General features: G+C 43.8%; 1 protein-coding gene across 1 annotated transcript in view; it reads left to right on the top strand.

Annotated features, from left to right (window-relative positions):
• The window catches only part of ITIH5 (inter-alpha-trypsin inhibitor heavy chain 5), a gene marked incomplete at both ends in the record, with an annotated part of 71705 nt that overhangs the window by 36990 nt on the left and 8619 nt on the right, over positions 1-26096 (top strand). Inside the window, 3 exons of the mRNA XM_082851079.1 lie at positions 2209-2325; positions 21234-21402; positions 24819-25128. Coding sequence (XP_082707205.1) covers positions 2209-2325; positions 21234-21402; positions 24819-25128 — 596 coding nt within the window. The remainder of the gene's footprint in view (positions 1-2208; positions 2326-21233; positions 21403-24818; positions 25129-26096) is intronic.

The raw sequence follows: 26096 nt of genomic DNA, 5'->3' as shown, positions 1-26096 counted from the left end.
AGCCAATCCATGAATTTGGTCAAGTAGCAGGATACAAAATTAATGCACAGAAATCTCTTGCATTCTTATACACTAATGATGAAAAATCTGAAAGAGAAATTAAGGAAACACTCCCATTTACCAGTGGAACAAAAAGAATAAAATACCTAGGAATAAACCTACCTAAGGAGACAAAAGACCTGTATGCAGAAAACTGTAAGACACTGATGAAACAAATTAAAGGTGATACAAACAGATGGAGAGCTATACCATGTTCTTGGATGGGAAGAATCATTGTGAAAATGACTGAACTACCCAAAGCAATCTGAAGATACAATGCAATCCCTATCAAACTACCAATGGCATTTTTCACAGAACTAGAACAAAAAATTGCACAATTTGTATGGAAACACAAAAGACCCCTAATAGCCAAAGCAATCTTGAGAAAGAAAAACGGAGCTGGAGGAATCAGGCTCCCTGACTTCAGACTATACTACAAAGCTACAGTAATCAAGACAGTACGGTACTGGCACAAAAACAGAAATATAGATCAATGGAACAGGATAGAAAGCCCAGAGATAAACCCACACACATATGGTCACCTTATCTTTGATAAAGGAGGCAAGAATATACAGACAGCCTCTTTAATAAGTGGTGCTGGGAAAACTGGACAGCTACATGTAAAAGAATGAAATTAGAACACTCCCTAACACCATACACAAAAATAAACAAAATGGATTAAAGACCTAAATGTAAGGCCAGACACTATAAAACTCTTAGAGGAAAACATAGGCAGAACACTCTATGACATAAATCGCAGCAAGATCCTTTTTGACCATTCCTAGAGAAATGGAAATAAAAACAAAAATAAACAAATGGGACCTAATGAAACTTAAAAGCTTTTGCACAGCAAAGGAAACCATAAACAAGACAAAAAGACAGCCCTCAGAATGGGAGAAAATATTTGCAAATGAAGCAACTGACAAAGGATTAATCTTCAAAATTTATAAGCAGCTCATGCAGCTCAATATCAAAAAAACAAACAACCCAATCCAAAAATGGGCAGAAGACCTAAATAGACATTTCTCCAAAGAAGATATACAGATTGCCAACAAACACATGAAAGGATGCTCAACATCATTAATCATTAGAGAAATGCAAATCAAAACTACAGTAAGGTATCACTTCACACCAGTCAGAGTGGCCATCATCAAAAAATCTATAAACAATAAATGCTGGAGAGGGTGTGGAGAAAAGGGAACCCTCTTGCACTGTTGGTTGGAATGTAAATTGATACAGCCACTATGGAGAACGGTATGTAGGTTCCTTAAAAAACTAACAGTAGAACTATCATAAGACCCAGCAATCCCACTATTGGGTATATACCCTGAGAAAACGATAATTCATAAAGAGTCATGTACCACAATGTTCACTGCAGCTCTATTTACAATAGCCAGGACATGGAAGCAACCTAAGTGTCCATCGACAGATGAATGGATAAAGAAGATGTGGCACATATATACAATGGGATATTGCTCATCCATAAGAAGAAACAAAATTGAGTTATTTGTTGTGAGGTGGATGGACCGAGAGTCTGTCATGCAGAGTGAAGTAAGTCAGAAAGAGAAAAATACCATATGCTAACACATATATATGGAATCTAAAAAAAAAAAAAAAAGGTTCTGAAGAACCTAGGGACAGGACAAGAATAAAGACGCAGACGTAGAGAATGGACTTGAGGACACAGGGAGTGGGAAGGGTGAGCTGGGACGAAGTGAGAGAGTGGCATGGACTTATATACACTACCAAATGTAAAATAGATAGCTAGTGGGAAGCAGCCGCATAGCACAGGGAGATCATCTCTGTGCTTTGTGACCACCTAGAGGGGTGGGATAGGGAGGGTGGGAGGGAGACGCAAGTGGGAGGAGATATGGGGATAAATGTATATGTATAACTGATTCACTTTGTTATAAAGTAGAAACACACCATTGTAAAGCAATTATACTCCCATAAAGATGTTTAAATAAATAAACAAATTAATTTATTAATTTGCAATTAGTTGGAGGAATCAGGACCATGGATACTTTTGCTCTGGGTACGGAATCTGGCCCTAGACTCTGTTTCATGCTGCCTTTGACTTTTATTAGAGATCGCATGGACTATCCATTTTGGTTTGTTTTCCTACCTAATCTGGGTACTACCATTTTTACATTCTTTTCCCTCCACCAGGTTCTAAATGGCTATTTTGTGCACTACTTTGCCCCCAAAGACCTTCCTCCGTTACCCAAGAATGTGGTGTTTGTGCTTGACAGCAGTGCCTCCATGGTGGGAACCAAACTGCGGCAGGTGAGTGAGTGCTTCCTGCCCGTTTTTTCCTCTCTCACATTTGCCTGGGACAGTGATGTTCTCAGTGAATAGAATTCAACTGATGACAAATGTCTGCTTTACCATTCAGCTGTTCCTGCCTGTGGGGAACCTTCCTGAACTGATTCAGTTAAGCCATGGGCATAAATTATCATTTCAGCCTGGGGGTTTTAGGAGAGCAGAGGGCTGTAGAAACACCTTGAAATAAAGGGGACTGGCAGGGTAGATAATGTGAATGAGACGGGAATTCGAAGAGAAGGCCACTCAACAGCACCATTGTTGATGGAATAATTCCTTTCAGTAGTGCTGTCCTTTGAGAACAATGGAATAAAATCGTTGGCAGCCCCCTTGGCCTGTAGTTAGAACCAAGGACTTGGATCTCAGTAATTCAGGACTAATATTCTCACAGTATTTAGGATGAATCTTAGAATTCCAGGGATGGGGGGACATTAAGGGGACCTGTAGTCTGTGCTGAAAAATTAAATTATCCCCAAAATACAACCATTTACATTTTTTCACAAACCATAGGAAAAGGCTATTCCTTATCCTACTCTTGTGTCATAAATATCAGAAATTTGCATTTATAGTATATTTCCAACTCACATAGTGGAAAACAGAACTTTTTCTGTACTGGTTGCCGGACCAACGAATATCTCTACATTCAACAAAGAATTAGGTCTCTTAGGTTTCTTTCTTAATTCATTATCTGTTTTTATCAATTAATAATAAATATGTGGTCTAATGAGTAAAATAGTATCTGAAACCTCTTAGGAACCCTCTGTCCCCCCTGTTTCCACCCCTAGGTTTCCCTCCACATAGAATTGAACCTGATCTTAGCTGATAAATTATTGCAAACATTTTCTGTTATTACTTTGTAGTTACTTTCACCATTTATATTTTTAAAAAGATGCAGTATTATATGTATATATAGACCTCACCATGCGGCTTGTGGGATCTTAGTTCCCCAACCAGGGACTGAACCCAGGTCCCTGGCATTGGAAGTGTGGCGTCCTAACCAGTGGACTGCCAGGGAATTCCCAGTATAATATATTGATCTTTTCTCCATGACGTCTGATTTCCCCCCACCCAAAAATAGTGAAAAATATATTCCAAAATGTGATACAAGGATTTTTTTTAACTCTTTTCTTTTCGAGGATAGCCAAATATAATTTTTAACTTGTATAAGGGGAAGACAACCTCTCCTGTAAGCTAGATTTTCCTGGTTCTTCTGCATCACATTCTTGTACAGTCAGCCTGCTGACTCCTTCCTTTCTAATAACGTTTGCTTCATTCAGCATCTCTGACCTTCCATCTGGGATTCCTTTTTTTTTTTTTTTCTTTTTTTGCACCTGAAGAACATTCACTGGTATCTTTTTAATGGTGGATCTGCTGGTACAGACTTCTCAGTTTTTGCTTGTCTGAAATGATTTATTTCCCTCTCCCTCTTTAAGGATATTATTACTGGGGATGTCAGTTCTAGGTTGGCAGTGATTTTCTTTCAGCCCATTGAAGGTATATTCCATTGTCGCCTGGGTTCCATTGTTGCTGTTGAAAAGTCCATAATAATTTAAACTGTCGTTCCTCTAAAGGTAATCTTTTATGGTCAACTGTCTTTAAGATTTTCCTCTTCATCTTTAGTTCTCTGTAGTTTTAAAATGATGGTTCTAGGTGTGTATTTCTTCTTATTTTTTTCTCCCTGAAGTTCCTAAGGCTTCATGAATTTGGGGATTCATGGGAAAGGCGTCAGCTGTCATCCATGAAATTGCTTCAACTCACTTTTCCTCCTGGGATTCCCATGTTAGATTTTTTTCCTCCATATTCTCTGTGTTTCCCATGATGTCTTCTGTATATTCCAAATTTTGCCTTTCCATGCTTCATTCCAACCTGTCTTCCAGTTCACAGATTCTCCCTTCAGGTCTGGTCTGCTGTTAAACTCACCCATTGAGTTATTTCAGGTATTGTGTTTTTTAGTTCTAGAATTTCCATTTAATTCTTTTTCAGATTTGCTCTCTCACTTTTTAGAATGTTATGTACTAAGTTTTTAATATTTTTTTTATTTTCTCAAGCACAGTACACATAGCAATTTAAAGTCCACATCTGATCATTACAAACGCTAGAGCCACTTAAGAGCTCTTTTGATTGTCACTCATCTTTTCTCCAGTGTGACTGGTTATCTTCCATTGTGTGATGGACATTATATTGAAAATGTTTTGTAGAAATAGTTTGAGGCCTAGGATCAGGATCTATTCCTCTAGAGAGTTTTGAGTTATTTCTATCAGGTTCCTGGGGGAATAACAAACTGGGATCATGTTAGTCCATTTTCAGGGCTTGAGATTTTTATGGGCAGACCAGATGGCTCAGAGCTGGATTGCAGTCCTTTCAAAAACTGGTTTATTTCTATCCTTGGAGGTCTCTGGACATCAGCTCTTGGATGCTTAAGCTAAAAAGTGATCCCAGATGCTGAGCCCACCTCTTTAAATTTTCATCTTCTCCCAGATATTTTTCTCACTATTTTATTAACTCTTTGATACTTTCAAGATTTAAAAATATATACATTTTGTTTAACTTTTCAGTTGTTCTTAGTGGGAAGGTTGAGTACAAATTGCATGTAGGTTTTACTTATGGGCATCATTTTCCAAAGTTTTATTCACGTATAAGTGAAGCATTCTTTTGTTGTGGTTGATTATTTATTGATGTTTCAGAGGCCTTATAACCTTTCCATATTTACTAAGTACTCTGTAAAGTTCCTTGCTTTATGTACTCCAGGTTCTTAAATGCCATTTGTTTGCTAAGTTGTTTTTGTGCCTTTGGTGGATAATATCAATAGATGTGGACAGAAGGATAATCATGGCTTCTTTTGAGACCACTGTTGGCCACAGAATACAGTGTTAATTAGGCCTCGTATATGATCCAGTATAATAATTCCCGTTTGGAATTCCAGTCAGTTAACAGCTACAGAGTAGGTGCCATGTGCTACATTTCCCTGTGTATCTCATTAAATTCCTATGCACCTATTGCACTTCAGATTTTCTGGGTTTTTTTTTTCTCTTTTCTTTAAGACAACAAGCTTCGTGAGGGCAGGGTTTGGGTTTCCTCTATAGAAAACAGCATTTGATGACGATATTGATGATTAAAGTTGCTGCAACCAATCTGAATTCAGTAAATATTTTATATTTTGATATTTTTACTTACCATCATATTATAAATTATCCAATGGTTTTAAATATTCTTTCAAAACCTGATTTTAATGGCCACAGAGCAGCACTATTCCACAGAAACCTCTGTGAGAATGGGGATGTTTGGTACCACTGCTATCCAGTATGGTAGCCACATTGAGCATTTGAGCAACTGAGGAGCTGAATATTTAATTTTATTTAATTTTAATACATTTAAATTTAAATAGCGCATGTGGCTGATGGTTACCATTATTGGGCAGTGCAGCTAAACAATATTTACTCCACCACCATGAGAGACTTTGAAGTTATTTCCATTTTTTGCTAATATAAGCAGCATCGGAATGACTGTCTTCAGTAGAAATCCGTGGCTGTATGCCTGATCATTTTCTTTAGTTACATTTTTTAGAAGTAGGGCAAGGAACACCAACCCATTTGTGGTTTTTAATTCGTATTGCAAAAACATTTTTCCAGAAAGACTGTACCAATTTATAACATTTAAACCTGTTACCAGACTAAGAATTCTAAATAAATTAAGCAGTTAAAAGTAATCAATGAACCACATGCCAAAATATGTAAGAAAATATAGGTGCACATTTAACTACTTTTGAAGTAAGGAAAGACTTTCTAAACTTAAAAGCAATGAAAGTAATTACAAAGGAAGAAGATCAATAACTTCAGCTATATAAAAATTTCAAACTTTTGTTTTAAATAAAAAGGGAACAAAAGACTGGGGAAAACTTTGCAGCAAAAAGAGGTTTATCTTTAATATATATATATAAAGTGCTATATGAGGAGGAAAGGAGTTTATCTTTAATATGTAAAGAGCTACTCCAGATCAATGAAATTAATCCTGTATAAGAAAATGGGCAAAAGATGTGAAACAATTTACAGAGATAAGAAGATTCAATAAGATTATGAAAAAGAGTCAATTGTAGTAGTAACTAAAGAAATGCAAATTTAAAGAAATACGATTTTCATCTTCATAATGTAAATTACTTATAATGACAGTTTCTATTGTATGCATTTGTAGAACTCAACAAAATTATAATATTTAAATGATTTCCTAATAAATATTAAGAAACACCCAAATGGTAAAATGCATGATCAGTTCTACTGCATGGTCACAAGAAGGCCCTTCATCACCCAAAGGCTACAGCAGCTTGAAAGGCTCTCACATCTTCAGGAACCTGAGTCACTTCAGGATTTAACCTCAAGCCCAGTCCATTCCAGCACACATGGGTCTTCTCCCACTTCTTGTGGGAGAACTGTCAATAACCTTCTTACCAAATAACCCCCAGAAAGATAAATCCGGCCCCAAATTGTGCAGACAAAATCAATGAACTGAACCAGGGGCTCCTAGACTTACCTTTAATGGTAACATAATTCAGGTGCTTCTTAAAAATGGAGCATGAAGCATTTTCAATATGCTAAGGCAATTACATGAATTATTTAATTAATGAGTATTTAATCTTTATAACGATTTGGTTGTCATCCCCATTTTACTGATGGAGAAACTGAGGCTTTGCAAAGGTAGATAACACAGCTAGTAAATGGCAGGGCCAGGCTTCAAAGCCAGGTCTGACCCTGAAGGCCCTAAATCAAACCAAGATGCTGTGAGGTCTCAGTGAAAGTAACGGGGTGATGAGACAGCCTTCCCATGTGAAGTGACAGATGTGCAGATGGCAACACAGTCAATGCCTTTACATTTCAAGACTCAGTTGAGAAGGCTGCATCTAGAGGGAGGGATTTCCTTACCAAGTGCAGTGTAATGATAGATGTCACTCTGTTTGTTATTCTCCCCTCTTCCTTCATTCCTGGATAGGGAATCCCATTCCTTGCAAGGCACTGAATGTCTGGCATGCACTCTGCTGCCTTCTCAGCCGCGGTGTGGCCGCTTTCCAGGAGAACCACCCTAGAGCAGCCAAACACATGTCAGAAGCCTCCAGGCAATTTCTAAAGCCCGTGGCTGCCTTGAGTGGTTTTGAAAACCACTGACTGTTTTAGCAGCTCTCATCTCCTTGAAGGCCACAGCCCTGAGTGAACAGCTTAGCTGGCTCTTGGTAGAGTCTGGTACACAGTATTGTGTCCCCTGGTGAAGAGGGAGATTACCCCCAAACACAGGGCTTTGGTGATATATCAGCAGGCTTGGCAACATCAGCCGTGTGTCTCGGGTCCACTCTTGTGCTGTGAAGAATCATGCATTCACTCTCATCCTGGATGTTCTTGGCTCCCGCATCTTTGAAGGGCCCGAGATACTTCACTGTATTTATCACAATGTTGGGCGTATAGTTGGTATTGAGTAAGTACTTAAACAATTGATCTATAAGGAATTGTAAAGGTCATTTCACCTTAAAATGTATTCTTAGTCAAGGGTCTGTCAGTACCTGGGGAGCGCCCCGAACTGTGTGCGTTTGGCATTTTCTCGTTCTGGTCCTCACATCCTGGTAGGAACGTGAGCCTGGATGCTGGGACTTAACCCGCCTGGGGGCTGCTTCAGCATCTCCTGCAGCTGCTGGCTCAGGGCTCAGCTCCATTTTCTCTCCACCTGCTCTTGCTGAAAAATATATTGAGATGGCTCTGGTGTTGGGTCAGGCAAGATTTCTGCCTCCCAGCTTGAGTTTGTGAAACTTCTTAGTGAGACGGGGATCTGAAGAGGAATAAAAACCGTGAGCGGGTTAGACCTTTTTTACTCTGTCTGGTTACCTGCTTAAGGGATTGGCACAAGCAAACATAACGTGGGAACACTGAGGATAGTAGGTGTCTATTAAATACAGTCTTCTTTGACAAGGGTCTGCATGTTCTTCTCTTTCTTTGCCCTAAGCTATATTATTGGACCTACTACTTTTGCCTTCATATGAAGGAGCTTGGCTAAGGGACCCGCTTTGGCGACCAAGCAGTGGCTAATACATGAGTTAACAGATGTCTTTCATGCCACAACTTTCTGCAGACTTGCTCCATTCTCTGCCAATCCTAGACTCCCATGTGGCTTTGGGAGGTTGTCTTCCTTTCTCTGTTTAATGTAGTCAACAGTTTTCGAGGGCAAAGAACAAGCGCAGAGGTGCTTATCTGTAATTGCCAAACTAAAATGAGGGGAAATGTGAGCTCGTGAATCGGAGAACTCGCATCTGAATTTCATTCGTGCTTCCTTCACTGGCTTACTTCATGCTCCAGAACCTCACTTTCTTCTTTGAGCAAAATTGGGCTTCCATGTGCTATTTGGACAGTCTGTGTGTAACCTTATAGGCAAATGGTCTGTAAGCTCCATGGGTTTGGGAACCATCTTGGTTTTGATCATTAGAGTACACAGTCCCAGCTCCTAGCAGGGTAGTGATTTTTGCTGAAAAACCCACCAGAGCATAAATTATCAAATGTAACTGGCATTTTTAAAGGTAGTAGCTACAGCCCCTGAGTGACCAGCAGGTACCCAGCACACTAAGGGTTTTCCATACATTTGTTCATTTCATCTTCCAGCAATCCATTGAAATAGACATGGTTATCCCTATTTTGTAGATGAGACAGTGAGGGACAGGAAGGTGATGTAAGTGCACTGAAATATACACAGTTATATGTAGAAAAGTTTGGAGTCAAGCCCGGTCTACCCCACCCTGAAGCTCTTCCCCATAACATTCTTCACTGTATCATGAGGGCGGAACTTCAGGCCAGCGCTCAGGCTTTCAGGCTCTACCTGTTCTTTTTCTTTTCCTGTTTTTTTTTTCTTTCTTTTTTTTAATTGAAGTATAGTTGATGTACAATGTTGTATTAGTTTCAGGTACAGCAAAGTGATTCAGATATAGATATTCTTTTTAAGATTCTTTTCCCTTATAACAGTAGTCCCCAACCTTTTTGGCACCAGGGACTGGTTTCGTGGAAGACAATTTTTTCGTGGACCAGGTGGGGCGGGTATGGTTCAGGCGGTAATGCGAGCCATGGGGAGCGGCAGATGAAGCTTCGCTTGCCCGCCTGCCGGCACTCACCTCCTGCTGTGCGGCCTGGCTCTTAACAGGAGGCTCCCTGCCTTATAGGTTATTACAAAATATTGAGTATGGTTCCCTGTGCTAGACAGTAGGTCCCTGTTGGTTGTCTATTTTATATACAACACCTATTCTTACGCCAAGTGAGGAGATCACTTGAATGCTGCCCAGGTGAGTGCACAGAGGTCACCTGCCCTGAGAGACTTCCCCCAGCAGCGTGCTGTTGTGAGAAATGAATGGAGCTGCTGCTCTGATACACAGAATTAACTGTTAGTGTTTCCTTATTTAGCTTTAAGCCTACCTGGGGCGTGTGCAGGGATGCAGGCCGCTTTCCCTCTTATGATTTGGGTTGGAGAGGCTGAGCATGAGGATGGAGACCACAGAGGTGCAGAGTGAGGAATCTCTGGGTACCATGAGGTCCAGTGGTGTCTGCTGGTACATTCCTTTTAGCCGTTCTCTTCAAGAGCATGTGGATCTGCCACAGTGAGAATGCTGGGAAGACGTTAAGATGTGGAGAGAGTACCTTTGAAGTGGTGGGGATCCAAGGAGGGCAGTCTGAGTTTCGCTGAGCAGCCCGGAAGAATGCTGGACAGGGCCAGCCCGGCCCAGAAGGACCTCGGGGAGGTGATCTGGTTGGAGGAGAGAGCTCCCTGCACACGTGAAGGAGCTCAGAAAGGAGGGATGCAGGCATACAAAGGAGATCATGTCTAAGAAATTTGGAGTCTCCAGAGGTTGGCACCGTGCACCTGTCATGCAAATAAAAAATGGACAGTGTAAGGTTTGGGCCCTCCTGCCTCACTTTTTCAGGCTGCAGGCCTTGTGGTGAGCCTCTGAAGCATGACTCCAGTTAATAACACAATGTCCAGTTTCCCTCTTTCCAGTTTTCTAGGACAGGGGTCAGCAAACGTTTTCTAAAAATAACAGACCAGTGAATATCTTAAGCTTTACAGGCTGGATGGACTCTGTCGTAATGACTGAACTCTGCCGTTGTAGCGCAAAGGCAGCTGTTGCAACGTGCAAAGAAATGGGCTTGTCGTCTTCCCATAAAATTGTACTTATTCAAAAGAAGTAGCAGCCTGGATTCGGCCCCCAGGCCGTGGTTGGCTGGCCCCTGGTCTAGAGTGGCGGCTAATTGGTGTTGTCTAGGAATACTGTTTCAGTTGATGGCGTTTATCCTCATCTCCTGAGATGCCTTTGTCCAGACAGTGCCACTAACAGATGCGTGTCTCAGAAATACATTGCAGAACAGAGGTCTGGGACTCAGGGCCGTGAACAGAAGGCAGTGGGGGAAACTGGTGTCTTTGGGCTCAGACTCAGAATATGAGGAAATAAATGATGGGCAGAGGGCAAAATGTTTTTACCCTGGGCCACCAATGAAAACTTGAATCTTTTTGTTTCAAAAAAAAGAAAAACTTGCTCTTCAACAAAGATCATATAGATAATTTTAAATAAATAGGAGGCACCCATTTAAAAAGTTTGTTGAGGCAGTTAAGACTGAGCTAAATGAGGTCATGTCTAAAAAGTTTTGAGGATCTCTGAATGAAGGTACTATGTGGCTGTCATAGGAAGGAAACATGAACAGTACAGAGCTTTGAGTACTCTTGTATTATCTGTCCAGAGTGCGGGCCTTGTGGTCAGCATCTGAAAGCATGGTCTTTGTATAACCCAAAGCCTAGCTTCCCCTTCCTGGCATCCTGACCTTGCACTTACGTCTTTCCAGTGGGGATTTCGATCAGCAGACCTTCTCTGTAAGGGGCTAGATAGGAAACTTATGCTACAAGTAACAACGAGATAAATGCTATAAGTCAAAGAGGATTAAATGAGGTAACAAATGTGGAATGATTATCAGAGTGTCAGAAAGCATTGTTATTCCTGGATTGCATCCGCTTGGTTGGCTGATGGAAAGGGGGTACAATTCCTAAGACCTGCCCAGGTCTGACATCACAGCCACCTCGTTCTCTTGCTTAGGACCCCACTCTCCCTCAGGATGGCATCTTGGCTTTGACTCCAGACTTCAGATTCTCCAAGAATGAAATACATGTGGATTATGTGCTATGGGAGAGGTATGAGGCATGGGGGTACAAAGATAAGTAAGACAGAGCCTTTTCTCCCAAGAGGTCCAGAGAAGAAAAGTCATGTAGAAAATTGTATGCAAAGTGCTCCCTGTGATAGAGGTACATGTAGGGTCCAGTCACGGCACGATGGAGGTGCTGATCAGTTTTTTTGAGGGGATCAGTTTTTTTGAATGCTTCCCAGGGGAGGGGATAGTTGAGTCTTTCAGAAGTTAATTCAGGGATGGGATAAGAAGGGAGAGGGAGAGAGAGATAATGTGCAAAAACACGGAGGTGAGAGGAAGAGTATATATAAGAAAAGCACCAGAGGAAGACAAACACTGTATGATATCACTTATACGTGGAATCTGAAAAGTACAACCGACTAGTGAACATGGCAGAAAAGAAGCAGACTCAGGTAGAGAACAAACTAGAGGTTACCAGTGCGGAAAGGGAAGGGGGGCGGGGCAAGATAGGGAAGGGTAGGGGAGTAAGAGGTACAAGCTATTAGGTATAAAATAAGCTAAAAGGTGGTATTGTATAACACAAATATAGCCAATAATTTATAATAACTATAAATGGAGTATAACCTTTAAAAATTGTGAATCACTTTATCGTACACCTGTAGTAGATATGTTATACATCAAGTATACTTCAATTAAAAAAAAAGGAAAAGCATCCTATTTAAGTCACTTTAATGAAAGACCTTAGAATTCTGCTGGGGAAAAGAAATATAGATAATCAGGTGTTAATCAAATCCAACATGCCATGTATTCTAGATAGTGGAAAGAATTTGGTGGAAAGGAAAGGGCTTGAGGTACTTGACAAAAGATTAATGATGGAGGTGACCTAGGAGCTAGTCCTTGAAGGTGGCAGGAAAGGACGGAGTGAATTCTTGGTTGGGGAAAAACATGAAGAAAGCTACGAGACGAGAGTGAATAAGTTATAGCTGTAAGTTTGTGGTAATATTTTGGATTAGATAACTTGAAAACCATTCTGATTGGAGAGGCAGGGGTATTGTCACAAGTCCTCAGGTGCACAGCTGAGCAGACAGAGGACACCGCAGATTCTCAGCATGGAAGGGGCACCAAGGGGCAGAGCGGTGACAGACACAGGGACACCGCCACTGTCCCAGCCTGCTGGAGGGTGACTCCACTTGCTCGATTTCCTTGTGTGTGCGATCCTCATGTGCTGATGTGCTGTGTACACTTCTCGCATAACTGTTCCACTGTTTCTCACTGACTGTGGCTTTTTCACAGCCTCCCCACATCCTTCTGTTATATTCTTGATGTTCGCCAGGGCACATTTCTGGGTATTTAAAGCGAGTAGCCTAGGTGGACCTATGCCAGGGACACAGAAGTCATAAGAACTCATACCTAAGGGAAAGTTGGATGGGTCAAGGGCTGGTCAGAGAGTCAAACACCGCAAAAATCTGTAGACTGAAACGGGTAGGGCTCTAGCATCCAAGCATGCAGTTGGGCAATATAAACTTCAGAATCTAGACCTGGCCCTGGGGACCAAGAACTCAGTCCTCTTAGTCAGTAGGTGTGTCAGAACGTGGGTGAAGGACTCCATTTACAAAGATCTGTAAACTTAGGTGAACTTTTCTGGGTTAGCATCCTCTTATCTACTTCCTGCTTGAGCAGGAAGCCATACCTGTGAATGAACACCTGGAGCCTATGACCACCTGGATAGAAGTGGTGAGGTTATATTCTTGGCCAGAGTAAGAGGGATGGCATCAGCCATGTGAGCAAATCGTGATAACTACTAACCTTCCATGTGAAGAGAAGTGAAAAAGATTCTCTCTTTTGGGCCTTGAGTTATTTCTACATCAAGCACGGGAAATAGATGTGCTTACTACATCATAAAGAATCAAAGAAATGTTATTGGCAAAGAGCTTTTTAGAAAAATGTACCATGACATTGTTAGGTAAATACCTGATACATTTGTCAAAGCAAAGTCAAAACATTAGGTGATAGACTGTAACGTTATCCAGAGCATTCATATGAGAGTTTGCTTCTCAAGTTAGAATAATGTTATCCAAACACAAAGACTCGTGAAATATAGTTATGTTTATATTGCAAAAGATGCTCTAATATCTAAACCTATTCAGACTTTTTTTATTCAGCCAGAATTTAGTTAAAAACTATTCTCTTTTAGAACCAGTCCTGAAGTAATACTGGAATTTAGATCTGAACTTTTACTAGAACAGTGCTTTTCTCTTGCTATGAAGGGACAACCATTTAACATTTTTACACAGATTGGGTAATCAGAACCAGAGTTATAACATAATTTAGCACAGTATTGCATTGAAAGAGCGTTTGAAATTAGAATTCAAACAGTAAATGAAATTACAATAGCTTAAAATAATGTATTTTTAAATACGGGAGCCTTATGATTTTGCTTAATTTTGAAAATATGCTCTTCGTAATAGTACAGACAACGTAGAGAGCAAAGAAATAGTTTTCTCCATTTACTCCTAGGTGAAATTTCAAGTTAATATTTAGCACTTACTAAACTGTTTTAAAATATTGGAAAATCTGATGACTTCTATCCCCAATTTTCCAATTATATAAAGAAAGCTTCTGAGTTTCTGCTGTTTCTCTAAAAGGAACACTTTGGCCAGGAGAAAAATAGTTTTAGTTTCTTTCAACAAGATTCCTCATATTGGACAGAAACACACTTTGATGGTTTATGTTTGTTTTATTACAGCTTAAAGTTTTTATTTTTAATACAAATTATATAATGTGTTCCATTTCAGGAGCTATTTACGGCAGAGAGGAGACAGGAGGGCAGCAGGCTTTGTGTTATCACTGTTTTCCTTTATGGGTTTACATAACCTCTTGAACTGTGCCTATACTGTCATCAGTGGGGTAACGTTTTTAATATTTCAGGTTCTTCTCTGAAACCAATCTGTTGCTAGATTCTTTGGAAAGTGTAACAACGATATAGACACAAATATATTATGGAGAAATGGTCTTTCTCACTCAATTTATTGCCTTGCTCCTAAAATTGGGATTTTTTAAAAAAACCCAATTACTTGGTGGGTCAGTCTCGATACAATTTCGGAAAAATTCCCTTCAGATCATTGAAAGACATGTAGCATGTCCATGTAAGGTTGTGCTGCCTTTTGCAGAATCCGTGTGAAATGCCATGGTCTTGGAATACTGCCACTGAAGCGTAATTGCCACCCAGGGACTGGCGGCATCCAGCTGGCTTGTTGTGGCTGCTCTGGTCTTAGCCGTGACCTTGACTCCAGGGTGACGTGGACTGTATGCCTGCGGAGGGCACAGAGAGAGGCCGGGATGGTGGGCATCTCCGTCCTCCTCAGTGCCGGCTTAGACAGGTGGTTTGAGGGTGCAGGGAGCACCTAATGTTGCAAACTTTGATGGGATAACAGACTGTTTTTTATTTCTGTCTGTCCTTCCATTGGAAGGACTCCGTTGCCAGTCGTGGGCACAGAGGGGTCCCCCTGCTGGCAACAGGAGGGACTGCAGCTCACAGGAGGATGAGCTGCACACGCTTCCCTCTGGTCCCCACCCGTGTCCCTTATCTCCACCCACCTGGGAAGGGAGAAGGCCCACCTGTGCCCAGTTCCTGTTTGGTGTATTCCACTCCCCAATATTACCGCTCAGAAACTTAGGGCTGTTTGCAGGGTATGTATCTGCTGATCATGATTCTCTTTCATGGCTCAAGCAAGACTTTTAGAAGGTCTTAGATTTCTTTTGTTTTCGATGAGAAAAATCATAGATGCTTTTCTCTCGGGTTCATCCAGAAGGAGTGTGTGGACCCAGGAAAGAGAAGAGGTCAGCTCCTCGGTAAACATTTTAGAACGAGGCAAGTGATAGGACTGCTTCGGAGCACAGCAAGTCCATTCTGCTGAAAAGCATGGCGTGGCTAGTATCTAGGACCCTTGAACTTGGATTTCCTCTATGATGTCACAACCCAGGGTCTGTGGTACAGAAGCCTGTTGTGTCAGAGTTAGTTGCTGGTGAGTGTGGTTTGGCGGGGACACAGAAGTGTCTGAGAAAACTGCGTCAGCGGGCACCCCGATGGAGTGGGCAGGCAGCTGGGTTTTCCATGGGCTCCACTGATGGGTCAGCCTGAGGGCGTGACTGCACGATGCTTGTCTCCTGGGGGATGTCTAAGAGTTGTTCACGACACAGTGGTCAGCACAGGGGGTGCTCACCCCACCCCCCCGAGGCTGTGCCGAGAGCCTCCAGCTGCTCAGGCTTAGTTTTGCAGGGAGGGGGAAGGAAGGGCCATCCCTTGTCTGCAGGATGGCTTGATGCAGGGCCCAGAGCCCCCAGGACAGAACTGCCCACAGACACTCCCTTCCCCGGGAGCAGCCCTCGTGAAGGGCAGCGTGAGAGAAGGGTGAAAAGGGGGCTGTACCTCCCGGGGCCCAGCCCTGCGCCTTTCCACAGACACCATCAGGGAAGCGTACAGAGTTCTGCTTCCTGAAGACCCACTGGAGCAAGAGGGACCGTCACCAACCATGTTGAATGAATAGAGAATCTGAAACCGAGAGCTCGTCTTTATTTATTCACATGTGCCTGAAAGAATTTAAATGGACAGAGATGAAAAGGCTTAGTGAATAATAAACCAAAGGTAGCACTGAAATTAACCTCTAAGACAGTTTTCAAAGGAAATACTTCTTTCCCCTCCTTTCCACCCGAGGAAAGTACCTATAAGAAGAAGGATTCCGGGCTTCCCTGGTGGCTCAGTGGTTAAGAATCCGTCTGCCAGTGCAGGGGACACGGGTTCGAGCCCTGGTCCCGGAAGATCCCACATGCCCCCGCGCCTAGAGCCCGTGCTCCACCACAAGAGAAGCCCACCGCAATGAGAAGCCCGCACACTGCAACAAAGAGTAGCCCCCGCTCGCCGCAACTCGCAGCAACGAAGACGCAACACAACCAAAAATAAAAAATACATAAGTAAATTTAGAAAAAAAAGGAAGAAGCGTTCCTCACCATGGAAGAGTTTCAGGCAGGGACTCATCCCTGTTCTCCGTGATTCTATGTGGCTCAGATTAAAAGGAATCTTGTCTAAATGCTCCTTCCAGGCCACGGTGCTTCTTTACTATCTGAATAAGAAGTTGTTTTTCCTCTGTTCATTGTATCTGTGTGCCTTTTGTATCTTTCTTCAGTCCAAACACAACCTGGGATGTCAGAAGGAGCCCTTCTCGTTACATGTACAGACTGGTCTTTGCAGGTTGCCCTCTGGGACCCACAGGGAGTGGATCTGATCCATTGGTGCCTTCAGGGTAGCTCAGGCCTTCAAAGCAGCTTGGATTGTACATTCTCTGCCCTTCTGGGCTTTCTCTGATCTTTCTGGAATGCGCTTACCCTGTTTTCTGGGCTGTACTCTTGGAAAAAGTCTGACCAGGTTTCTGTTCATCTTCAGCGTATAAACGCACGGTGCAGAAGTATAGCTGAAGCCCCCTCATGTTTACTCTTCTATCTGGACCCTTACCTTCCTCCTGCCTGTTCAGCCTTCTGCAGAACCCAGAGCTCCCCAGGCCACCCGCCGTCTAAGGAGACGGTCGGAGCTCGGAAAGGGTTAACGGATGGCGGTGGCTCCAGGCACCTTCTGCCCAGGTCTCTTGGACGAGGCCTTGGAGACCAAAGGTTCTAAGGCAATTGGAAATAGAGCCACTGGGAACCCACGGGTCTGCCTGCCCTGGAGCACGTAAGGATAAGTTACAGCTGTGGCCTTACAAGGTCATAAGAAACCCGTCGCTGCTGAGCTCAGGGGAGGAGGGTGGAGAGGCTCGAAGGACTATTCCTAACGCAGAACATCCATCACGATGAGGAAAAAATCATCAAAGGAGCCAGGCCAGCCCCGCTCGAGGGCTTTCGCGCTCTATTTAAGGAACCTAAGGATGCCAGCAGCTAAACAAATGGCAGGTCCAGCCTGCACCCTGGGGTGCTCAGCCAGCTCTGAGCCCCAGCAGCGGGAACATTTCCAAGTGCCTGCCTTAGTGTCGGGCTCCAAACTGTGTCGTCTCACGGATGGCCACTGCTTGCTGTGGTCCCACCTGTCACCTCCCAGCTGTGGACCTTCAGACTTCCCAGAGGTCTAGACTCTGGGACTGAGAATGACGCCGAGCCCGTCTTTGCTCATGCTGGGGTTGTGTTGGCTCTGAGTGGAAGGAAGGATGAGGGGTCAAGGTGAGGCATGCTTCCAGGAATTCCGTCAGCATCAGTGCTCAGGGCACTCCACCCACATCTGTTTATTGTCATGATCTGATCTATTTATTTTTGGTTTAATGCTATCCATCATTCAGCTCTTGTTTCCTGCATATCATCCTTCTCAGTGTTCCCTGTCTTAGCTTCTCAAGGATGGGGGCTGTGTCTCTCTTACTTCCTTTGTATTCACGTCATAGAATTCCCTCTCTCTCTCCTCCTTTCTGTCTCAATTACTCATTCAACAGATATTTACTGACATACTGACAGCCCACAATGCGCCAACTGTTGTATTGGGTGAGGAGGAGCAAGGGGACAGCTGTTTTGTGGAGTCTAGCGTGACAGATGGACAGTTCATTCACCATTCACTTTTCTCTGGAAAAATGTATCAAGACTCTGCCGTGTGGCCAGGCACAGCCGGGTATGACACAGGAGTGATGGAACAGAGAAAGCTCCCGCCCTTGGAGGCGTGGAGCTGAGTTGGACAGTCAAGTAAATGCACAGATATGTAATGACATGCTCTCTATCGACGCTGTGAAGGCAGAGAAGCAGGGTGCCGGGCTTGAGAGGACAGAGAAACGAGTGAGCCCAGAACTAAAGGATGCGGAGGGGCCAGCGGTCATGCAGACTGTAGGGAAGAGCATTCCAGACACAGGGAACAGCAGGTGAAGAGGTCCTGAGGTGGGAAAGGGCTTGAGGACATAATGATAATGCAGTATGATAAGTGCAGAATAGATGTGTGTGCTGAGAGAGGATCTCAGAGAATGGGGCCATTAATTTTTTGTCATTTAATCTTTTCCCCCCAGTTGTATTGAGATACAGTTGATATTCGGCACTGTGTATGTTTAGGTGTACAGCATAATGGTTTCACTTATTGTGAAATGATTACCACAATAGGTTTAGTGAACATCCCTCATCTCATATAGATCAAAAATGCTTGTTTTTCCTTGTGATGATAACTCTTCAGATTTTCTCTCGTAACAGCTTTTAAATATACCACACAGCAGTGTTAACTGTAGTCGTCACGTTGTACATTACATCCCCAGGACTTATTTATCTCGTAACTGGAAGTCTGGACCTTTTGACCACCTTTATCCAATTCCCTCAGCCCTCACCTGGTGCCTCTGGTAACCACAAGTCTGATGGCTTTTTCTATGAGTTTGGGTTTTGTTCTGTTTTTAGATTCCATGTGTAAGTGATATCATATAGTATTTCTTTGTCTGTATCTGTCAGGGCCACACAGGTAGTAAGTGATGGATCCAGGGTGAGCCCCAGCCCTCCTGCCCTTACAGTGAGGTGCTCTTCACCCCTGTGAAGGGTGGCAGAGGTCATGGCAATGACATGGCAATGACACCACATGGCAGTTATGTAGTGAGTATCCCCTACCTCACACCTCATATGCCGCATCTCTTTCAATGTGTATCGATAACGCTATTTAGAGAAGGCAGTGCTTTGCTCACAATATCGAGTTGATTGTTTTAGAAACTCTTGTCCAGGCTCCTGGAGCTTTTCTTTTTTCTTTTTAATTTTTATTGGTGTATAGTTGATTTACAGTGTTGTGTTAGTTTTAGGTGTACAGCAAAGTGAATCAGTTATACATACACATATATCTATTCTTTTTCAGATTCTTTTCCCATATAGGTTATTACAGAGTATTGAGTAGACTTCCCTGTGCTATACAGTAGGTCCTTATTAGTTATCTGTTTTATGTATAGTAGTGTGTATTTGTTAATCCCAATCTCCTAATTTATCACTTCCCCCCTTTTCCCCCTTGGTAACCATAAGTTTGTTTTCTACATCTGTAACTATTTCTGTTTTGTAGGTAAGTTCATTTGTACCCTTTTTGTAGATTCCACATATAAGCAATATCACATGATAGTTGTCTGACTTACTTCACTCGATATGACAGTCTCTAGGTCCATCCATGTTGCTGCAAATGACATCATTTCATTCTTTTTTATGGCCGAGTAATATTCTATTGTATGTATGTACTGCACCTTCTTTATCCATTCCTCTGTTGATGGACATTTAGGTTGCTTCTATGTCTTTGTTATTGTAAATTACACTGCAGTGAACATTGGGGTGTGTGTATCTTTTCGAATTATGGTTTTCTCCAGATAATATGCCTGGGAGTGGGATTGCAGGATCACATGGTAACTCTATTTGTAGTTTTTTAAGGAACCTCCGTACTGTTCTCCATAGTGCTTGTACCAATTTACATTCCCACCAACAGTGTAGGAGGCTTCCCTTTTGTCCATACCTTCTCCAGCATTTATTGTTTGTAGATTTTTTGACGATGGCCATTCTGACTACCATACTACTTATGGTAGTTTTGATTTGCATTTCTCTAATAATTAGTGATGTTGAGAATCTTTTCATGTGCTTTTTGGTCATTTGTATGTCTTCTTCAGAGAAATGTCTATTTAGATCTTCTGCGAATTTTGATTGGGTTGTTTGTTTTTTGATATAGAGCTGCATGAGCTGTTTGTATCTTGTGGAGATTAATCCCTTGTTGGTTGCTTCGTCTGCAGTCCTGGAGCGTTTCTGTTTTCAGTTTCCGATGGTTTCTTTCCTCTTTCCACAAGTCACGTCTGACTTACCTGTACACCTTTCATTCACTCAGCATCTCCGGAACTCACCTGTGTCACCTCTCTGCTTTCCTCCAGCCGTCTCTCTGACCTCCTTTGCTTCTTTTCGGGATGCCCTCCCTCATCTCTCAAGTTACCCAGTTCCTTTGAGTCTCATCCTCAATTCCCCCTTCTCTGTGACACCTTCTCACGTCACTCCAGCCTGCAGTGCTTCGTTCTCTTTTAAATTCCAGTGGTATTTATTATGCGTGCCCTTCATCTGTAACTCATGAAGTGTCCATGCGTTCATTCATCCTCTGAACTTCTCTCTAGCGCCTCCTACGTGTCAGGAGTTCTCCTCTGCTCTGGGTGATAAGAAAATAGAGGCACCTGCCTTCAGAGAGCTGACACTGGAGGAAGGGAAAGAGACATGAAGCAGACTGTAGTCATGACGGGTAATACACACTTTTCTATGTGAGTATGTTGAGGACAGCACTAGCCTACAGGAGAGAAGATGTGCGCTCTCTTCAGAGGAGCTAGAAAATGTTGCAAATAGAGAATACAGCATGTTAACTGGGTTCTGAATGACGGGGGCCTTGTCAGATGAAACAAGGGCATGAGGCAGTAAGGAAGAACACTCCAGGTCTAGAGAATAGCAGTGGTGAAAGATACAGAGGCTTGATGCAACGTGGATTCCAGCAGATGTGATGGTTCATATATGAAACACCCATTGGTGTCTTATATAAAATTGTAACATATTAATGATGGGTTTTTTTCCAGCTAGGTGACAAAGTTCCTTGACATTTATCCGAGTCCCTTTACGTAGCAGGCACTTAATTTTAACCCTGGGATTGTCCCCGGTGTGCAGTTTCCAAGCCAGGGGACGCGTGGACTCATGCGCTCAGACGTGACTGTTTTTGCTTTTGTGTTTGCCTAGACCAAAGATGCCCTTTTCACGATTCTGCATGACCTCCGACCCCAGGACCGTTTCAATATCATTGGATTTTCCAACCGGGTCAAAGTGTGGAAGGACCATTTGGTGTCAGTTACTCCCAACAATATCAGAGACGGCAAAGTCTACATTCACCACATGTCACCGACCGGAGGTAAACGCACATCCTGCTTTGCCCATTCGCCTCGACGGGATACGTGAGTAGCTAACTTTCTGCCCAGAGACAAGGGTTTGAAAGCTGACGCTGATCACAGGAAAGGAGATAACAGGGGAGAGCTTTCCCAGGAGCTTGTTTCTCCTCTTCCAGGCCCCAAACTAAGATGGTCAAGTAAGTTAGGGGGGGAGGAAATACCTGATAGGTTTTGGAGCCTTTCCTGGTTTATCTCACAGATCCCAAACAATGCAGCTCTTTTTGTAAATTGTTTTTTGGGGTGGGGAATGAAAGCCAAATGGATGATTCAGTGTTTTGTGTGTTTGAATATGAGCACCTTAGGAAGCAGCAGATGAAGCTGCCCTCCTGAGCCGTTAGATCCCTTGGACCCCAGGTGGCCTGGGCGGTGCTCTGGGTGGAAAGGGGAGGACTCTGAGGTTTTGCACACTTGGCTGGGGGGTCGTGATGAGGTAAGTACGCAGACGCGGGAAAAGGTTAGAGAGTCAGAACAGCGTGTTACCAACCGTGCTGGATGTGAGTTCCTTCAACCCTGGACACAGAGCTGACTTGTGCTGTTACATCCATCACTAGGACAGCGGATGCGTGGCAGATGCTCAGTATTGGAGTGTTTATTGGACCTGAACCTGACCCTTTGACACCTTTCTTAAAGGCCCCTGTAGAGACACCATCTCCTGGGTGTCTCAGATAATTCTGCTTTGGATACCTGGAAACATAGAAAACACCCATTTCTGTCCATCCTCTTCCATCTGAGTTTCTCATCGCTCACATATTTGTTATTTTCCATCCAAGGCAGAGTTCTGGTTTCCCCAATGAACTTCATTTGGAACTTGATCTTGTTTGGATGGAATTTCGATTTACAAATGGGATTTCCTACCAGTCTCTACAGCAACACGGTCTAGTTACTGTTTTACTGGAACTAGATAGGAGAAATGAAAGGTTATATTTAATATTATAGTGATGATCTACAGCAGGAAGTTGACAAGGTGGTCAAGTCTTTGAGGGAAGAAACTCTCCTTCATCTTTGTTTAGCCCCTGTTTCCTGTCGTAGCTCCCGACCTACAGTGCATACCCAAAGAATATGCATTAGAATTATTTTAATGGTTCTACTTGCTATGAGAATCCTTTGTGTGTGGGAGGTGGAGATAAAGCTTTAGAAAACAGTCGTGTGTATTTTGGAATCTAAGCCATAGAAACCTTATTGGTTTCCTTTATTTTTTCTTGGTACTTCATTGTCCCAACCTCTGCAGGTGAACAGAAAATTAATCTGCTTCTCTCAGAAAAGTGTCATTTCAGGAGATGAGCAGATTCTGAAGCCAGACTGTCTGGATTTGAATCCAGCTCTACCAGCTATGAGTCATTCAACCTCCCTACACTTCAGTTTCCTCATGTGTAAAGTGAGGATAATAATGGACTTGTTATTAGGATGAGATGAGTTAAAATATTTAAAGTACTTAGAACAGTGGCTGCACATAGGAAGTCCTCTCTAGGTGTCAGATATGGCCATTTTACCCAAGTGATCCCTGTTGCTGGTGCACTTGGGTCCTTTGATGACCCTGGGGGAGCTCTCGGCGGAATGGTTGTGTCAGCTCCCTGGGGAGAAAGCCCCCCCCCCGCCGTTGTTAAGCATGCGGGAGATGCCCCAACTTAACGGACGTTCAGTACCAAGCCGTGCTGTGCTTTGGTGTCTCGTGTAAGAAAAGCTAAGTGTGTCCTTTGCCTGGGCTTTCCTGGGCTTTAAAATGCAGTGAGAGGGCTTCCCTGGTGGCGCAGTGGTTGAGAGTCCGCCTGCCGATGCAGGGGACACGGGTTCGTGCCCCGGTCTGGGAAGATCGCACATGCCACGGAGCGGCTGGGCCTGTGAGCCATGGCCGCTGAGCCTGCGCGTCCGGAGCCCGTGCTCCACAACGGGAGAGGCCACAACAGTGAGAGGCCCGCGTACCGCAAAAAAAAAAAAAAAAAAATGCAGTGAGAGATTTGGCGTCATTGTTACGTTCTAGGTTAAAGAGAAAATAAACACCTGCATTTTGGTTCATGCCCACATATCCAGAGGCAGCGTGAAACTAGGCTGGGCATTCAGAAAGGCAAGTGAGTGAACCCAAAGAAACGTTAAATACTGTGTCAGCTGTAACTTTCCCTTACGTTCGGGCCATGTGTACATCTTAGAACGAATTATCAATGTGTTTGCACAGTCACAGTCATATATATTTTAACCAGAAATTCTGGAGGATGGGAAGCAGTGGGCAAAATTGTCTGGTTCACTCAAATATGGTACATTTTGCGGGGAGATAAAAATCACTCCGGTCAGAGGGATGGATTGTGGTGATGGGTACACAACTTCATAAATTTACTAAATATCATTCATTGTGTGCTTAAAAGGGGTGAAATTTTTGGGACTTCCCTGGTGGTCCAGTGGTTAAGAATCTGCACTTCCTGTGCAGGGGGCACGGGATAGATCTCTGGTTGGGGAACTAAGATCCTGCATACCCATGCAGCTCGGCAAAAAAAGAAAAAAATCCCTAGCGACCAAAATGCGTGACATTTTTGGTACGTCAGTAAGGCCATTAAAAAAAAACCCCAGTGGAGTCAGAAAAAGGAAGTACGTATTCACGGCTGCAGTAAGAACTCTCAGTTTTTCTTGGCGATGGTAGAACAGCAGCAGCAGAGTTGAATGAAGTTCTCAGCTAATCCAGAAACCTCACCTCACGTTAGTTGGCAGTTTTGACTTCCACCAGCCATCCGTCTCTCCATCCCCCAAGCAAAATACCTGTCCAGCACCTCCCACAGACACTGTCCCCTGACTTTAATCAGAGCTGCAATGACAAGCGTGTCTGAATTAGAAACGGCACGGGTAGGAGGTGTAAACTCGAAAGCCTTCGCTTGGTGGGGTCCTGACAAGCAGGGGTGATCCTGAAGGGGCAGGAAGCAGGAAAGACGACAGCAATAAAAAAAAAAAAAAGTGAGTGCTTTAATCAGTATCCTCCAGCCCCAGGACACAAGTGAGGTCACCGCGATGGTCTCCGCATCGCCACCTCCTCATTCTGTGCCGTTCCCTTCCCTCTGGGACGCTTGCTTTCTCTGAATTCCTGCACCCAGCACCCTCCTTCCCTTTCCAAAGTGATTCTCCAAAAAGGAGGTAGAAACCGTTCATGCTAAGGGAGTGGAGACGCCTAAGCTGAGATGCCATCAGACACCTTCAGGACAAGGTTATATAATTCTCTGCTGTTCCTAGTCATTTGCCAAGTTTCTAGCAGTCTTTGTGACATGGAGTCACCCCAGGAATGCAGGTGGCTGCTTTCCCCACGCGTCACTGCTGCAGGTGCCCGTGAGGGGCCCGAGAAGGTGTGTCCAGGTAAAGGAGGTGGCGAGGCTCCTCAGGTGTCCTGTTCTATGTCCTGCAGGCACGGATATTAACGGGGCCCTGCAGAGGGGCATCAGGCTTCTCAACGACTTCGTGGCCCACAATGACATCGAGGACCGCAGTGTGTCCCTGGTCATCTTCCTGACAGACGGGAAGCCCACCGCCGGGGAGACCCACACCCCGAAGATCCTCAACAACACCAGGGAGGCCGCCCGGGGCCGGGTCTGCATCTTCACCGTGGGCATCGGGGCCGACGTGGACTTCAAGCTGCTGGAGATGCTGTCCCTGGAGAACTGTGGGCTCACACGGCACGTCCACGAGGACCACGACGCCCGCGCCCAGCTCATCGGGTCCGTGGGTCTGTCTGCGTCCTCAGGGCGGGTGGGGCAGGCTCAGCGGGAGGCTCGGACGTGAGGACGGACCCCGAGTCTGATCATCACTCCTTTCATGGGAGACATCGCCATGGGTCTTGAAACTGGGTGGATCTGGGTTCACGTTCTGGTCCTGCCTTGTGACTTGAGGCTTTAAGACTGTCTGTGCCTTGGTCTCCCCAACTGTGAAGTGAGGATTCTGGTCAGATGATAGAATTTAAGGAGAAAACCTACGTGAAGTATTGGCAGGACGGCTTTCACAGGTTAGGTGTTCTGTTAGCTCTTATGGTTATAACTGTCTTCCTGACACTTCAGAGCACTTCCTCATCTCAAGACGCACCTCAGAGATACTGCAGGTCAGTTCCAGACCACAGCGATAAAGCAAATATTGCAATAAAGCGAGTCCCACAGGTGGATTGCTTTAACAGTGCACACAAAAGTTATGTTTACATCACACTGTAGTCTATTAAGCATGCAATAGTGTCATGTACATACCTTAATTGAAAAATACTTTATTGCTAAAAAATGCTATCATCTGACAATGCAGGATTGCCACAAACCTTCATTCTGCAAAAAAATGCTAGGTCTTTGAAGTGCAATAAAACAATTTATGCCTGTATTTACTCTAATTCCACCCTGAGCGGGAGCTGGGATAGGTAGCGTCAGCTCCACCTTGCCTGCTAGTTACAATGATCGTGTTTTTATGTTGAAGCCCAATGGCCAGTCGAAAGTGGTCGCTGACTGTGCTATGTTCTGGGGTGAAGAGGAAACCAGAATTTAAGTCTGGCAAACGGCGAGGGAGTCTGTGAGATAGTGAGTTCTCCGTCACCAGTGGTGTTCGAGCTACAGCCGCACGGCCTCCTGTCTGAGATGTTCTGCTGGGTGGAATGTTGGACTTGGTTGCTTCTAAGATCAGATCTGCCCCCCCAAGACAGCCTGTGATTTCC

Source organism: Leucopleurus acutus, assembly GCF_964270905.1.
Source record: "Leucopleurus acutus genome assembly, chromosome: 1".
Lineage (NCBI taxonomy): Eukaryota > Metazoa > Chordata > Mammalia > Artiodactyla > Delphinidae > Leucopleurus > Leucopleurus acutus.
Note: the sequence above shows the minus strand (reverse complement) of the source record. Positions and strands in the feature narration are given on the sequence as shown.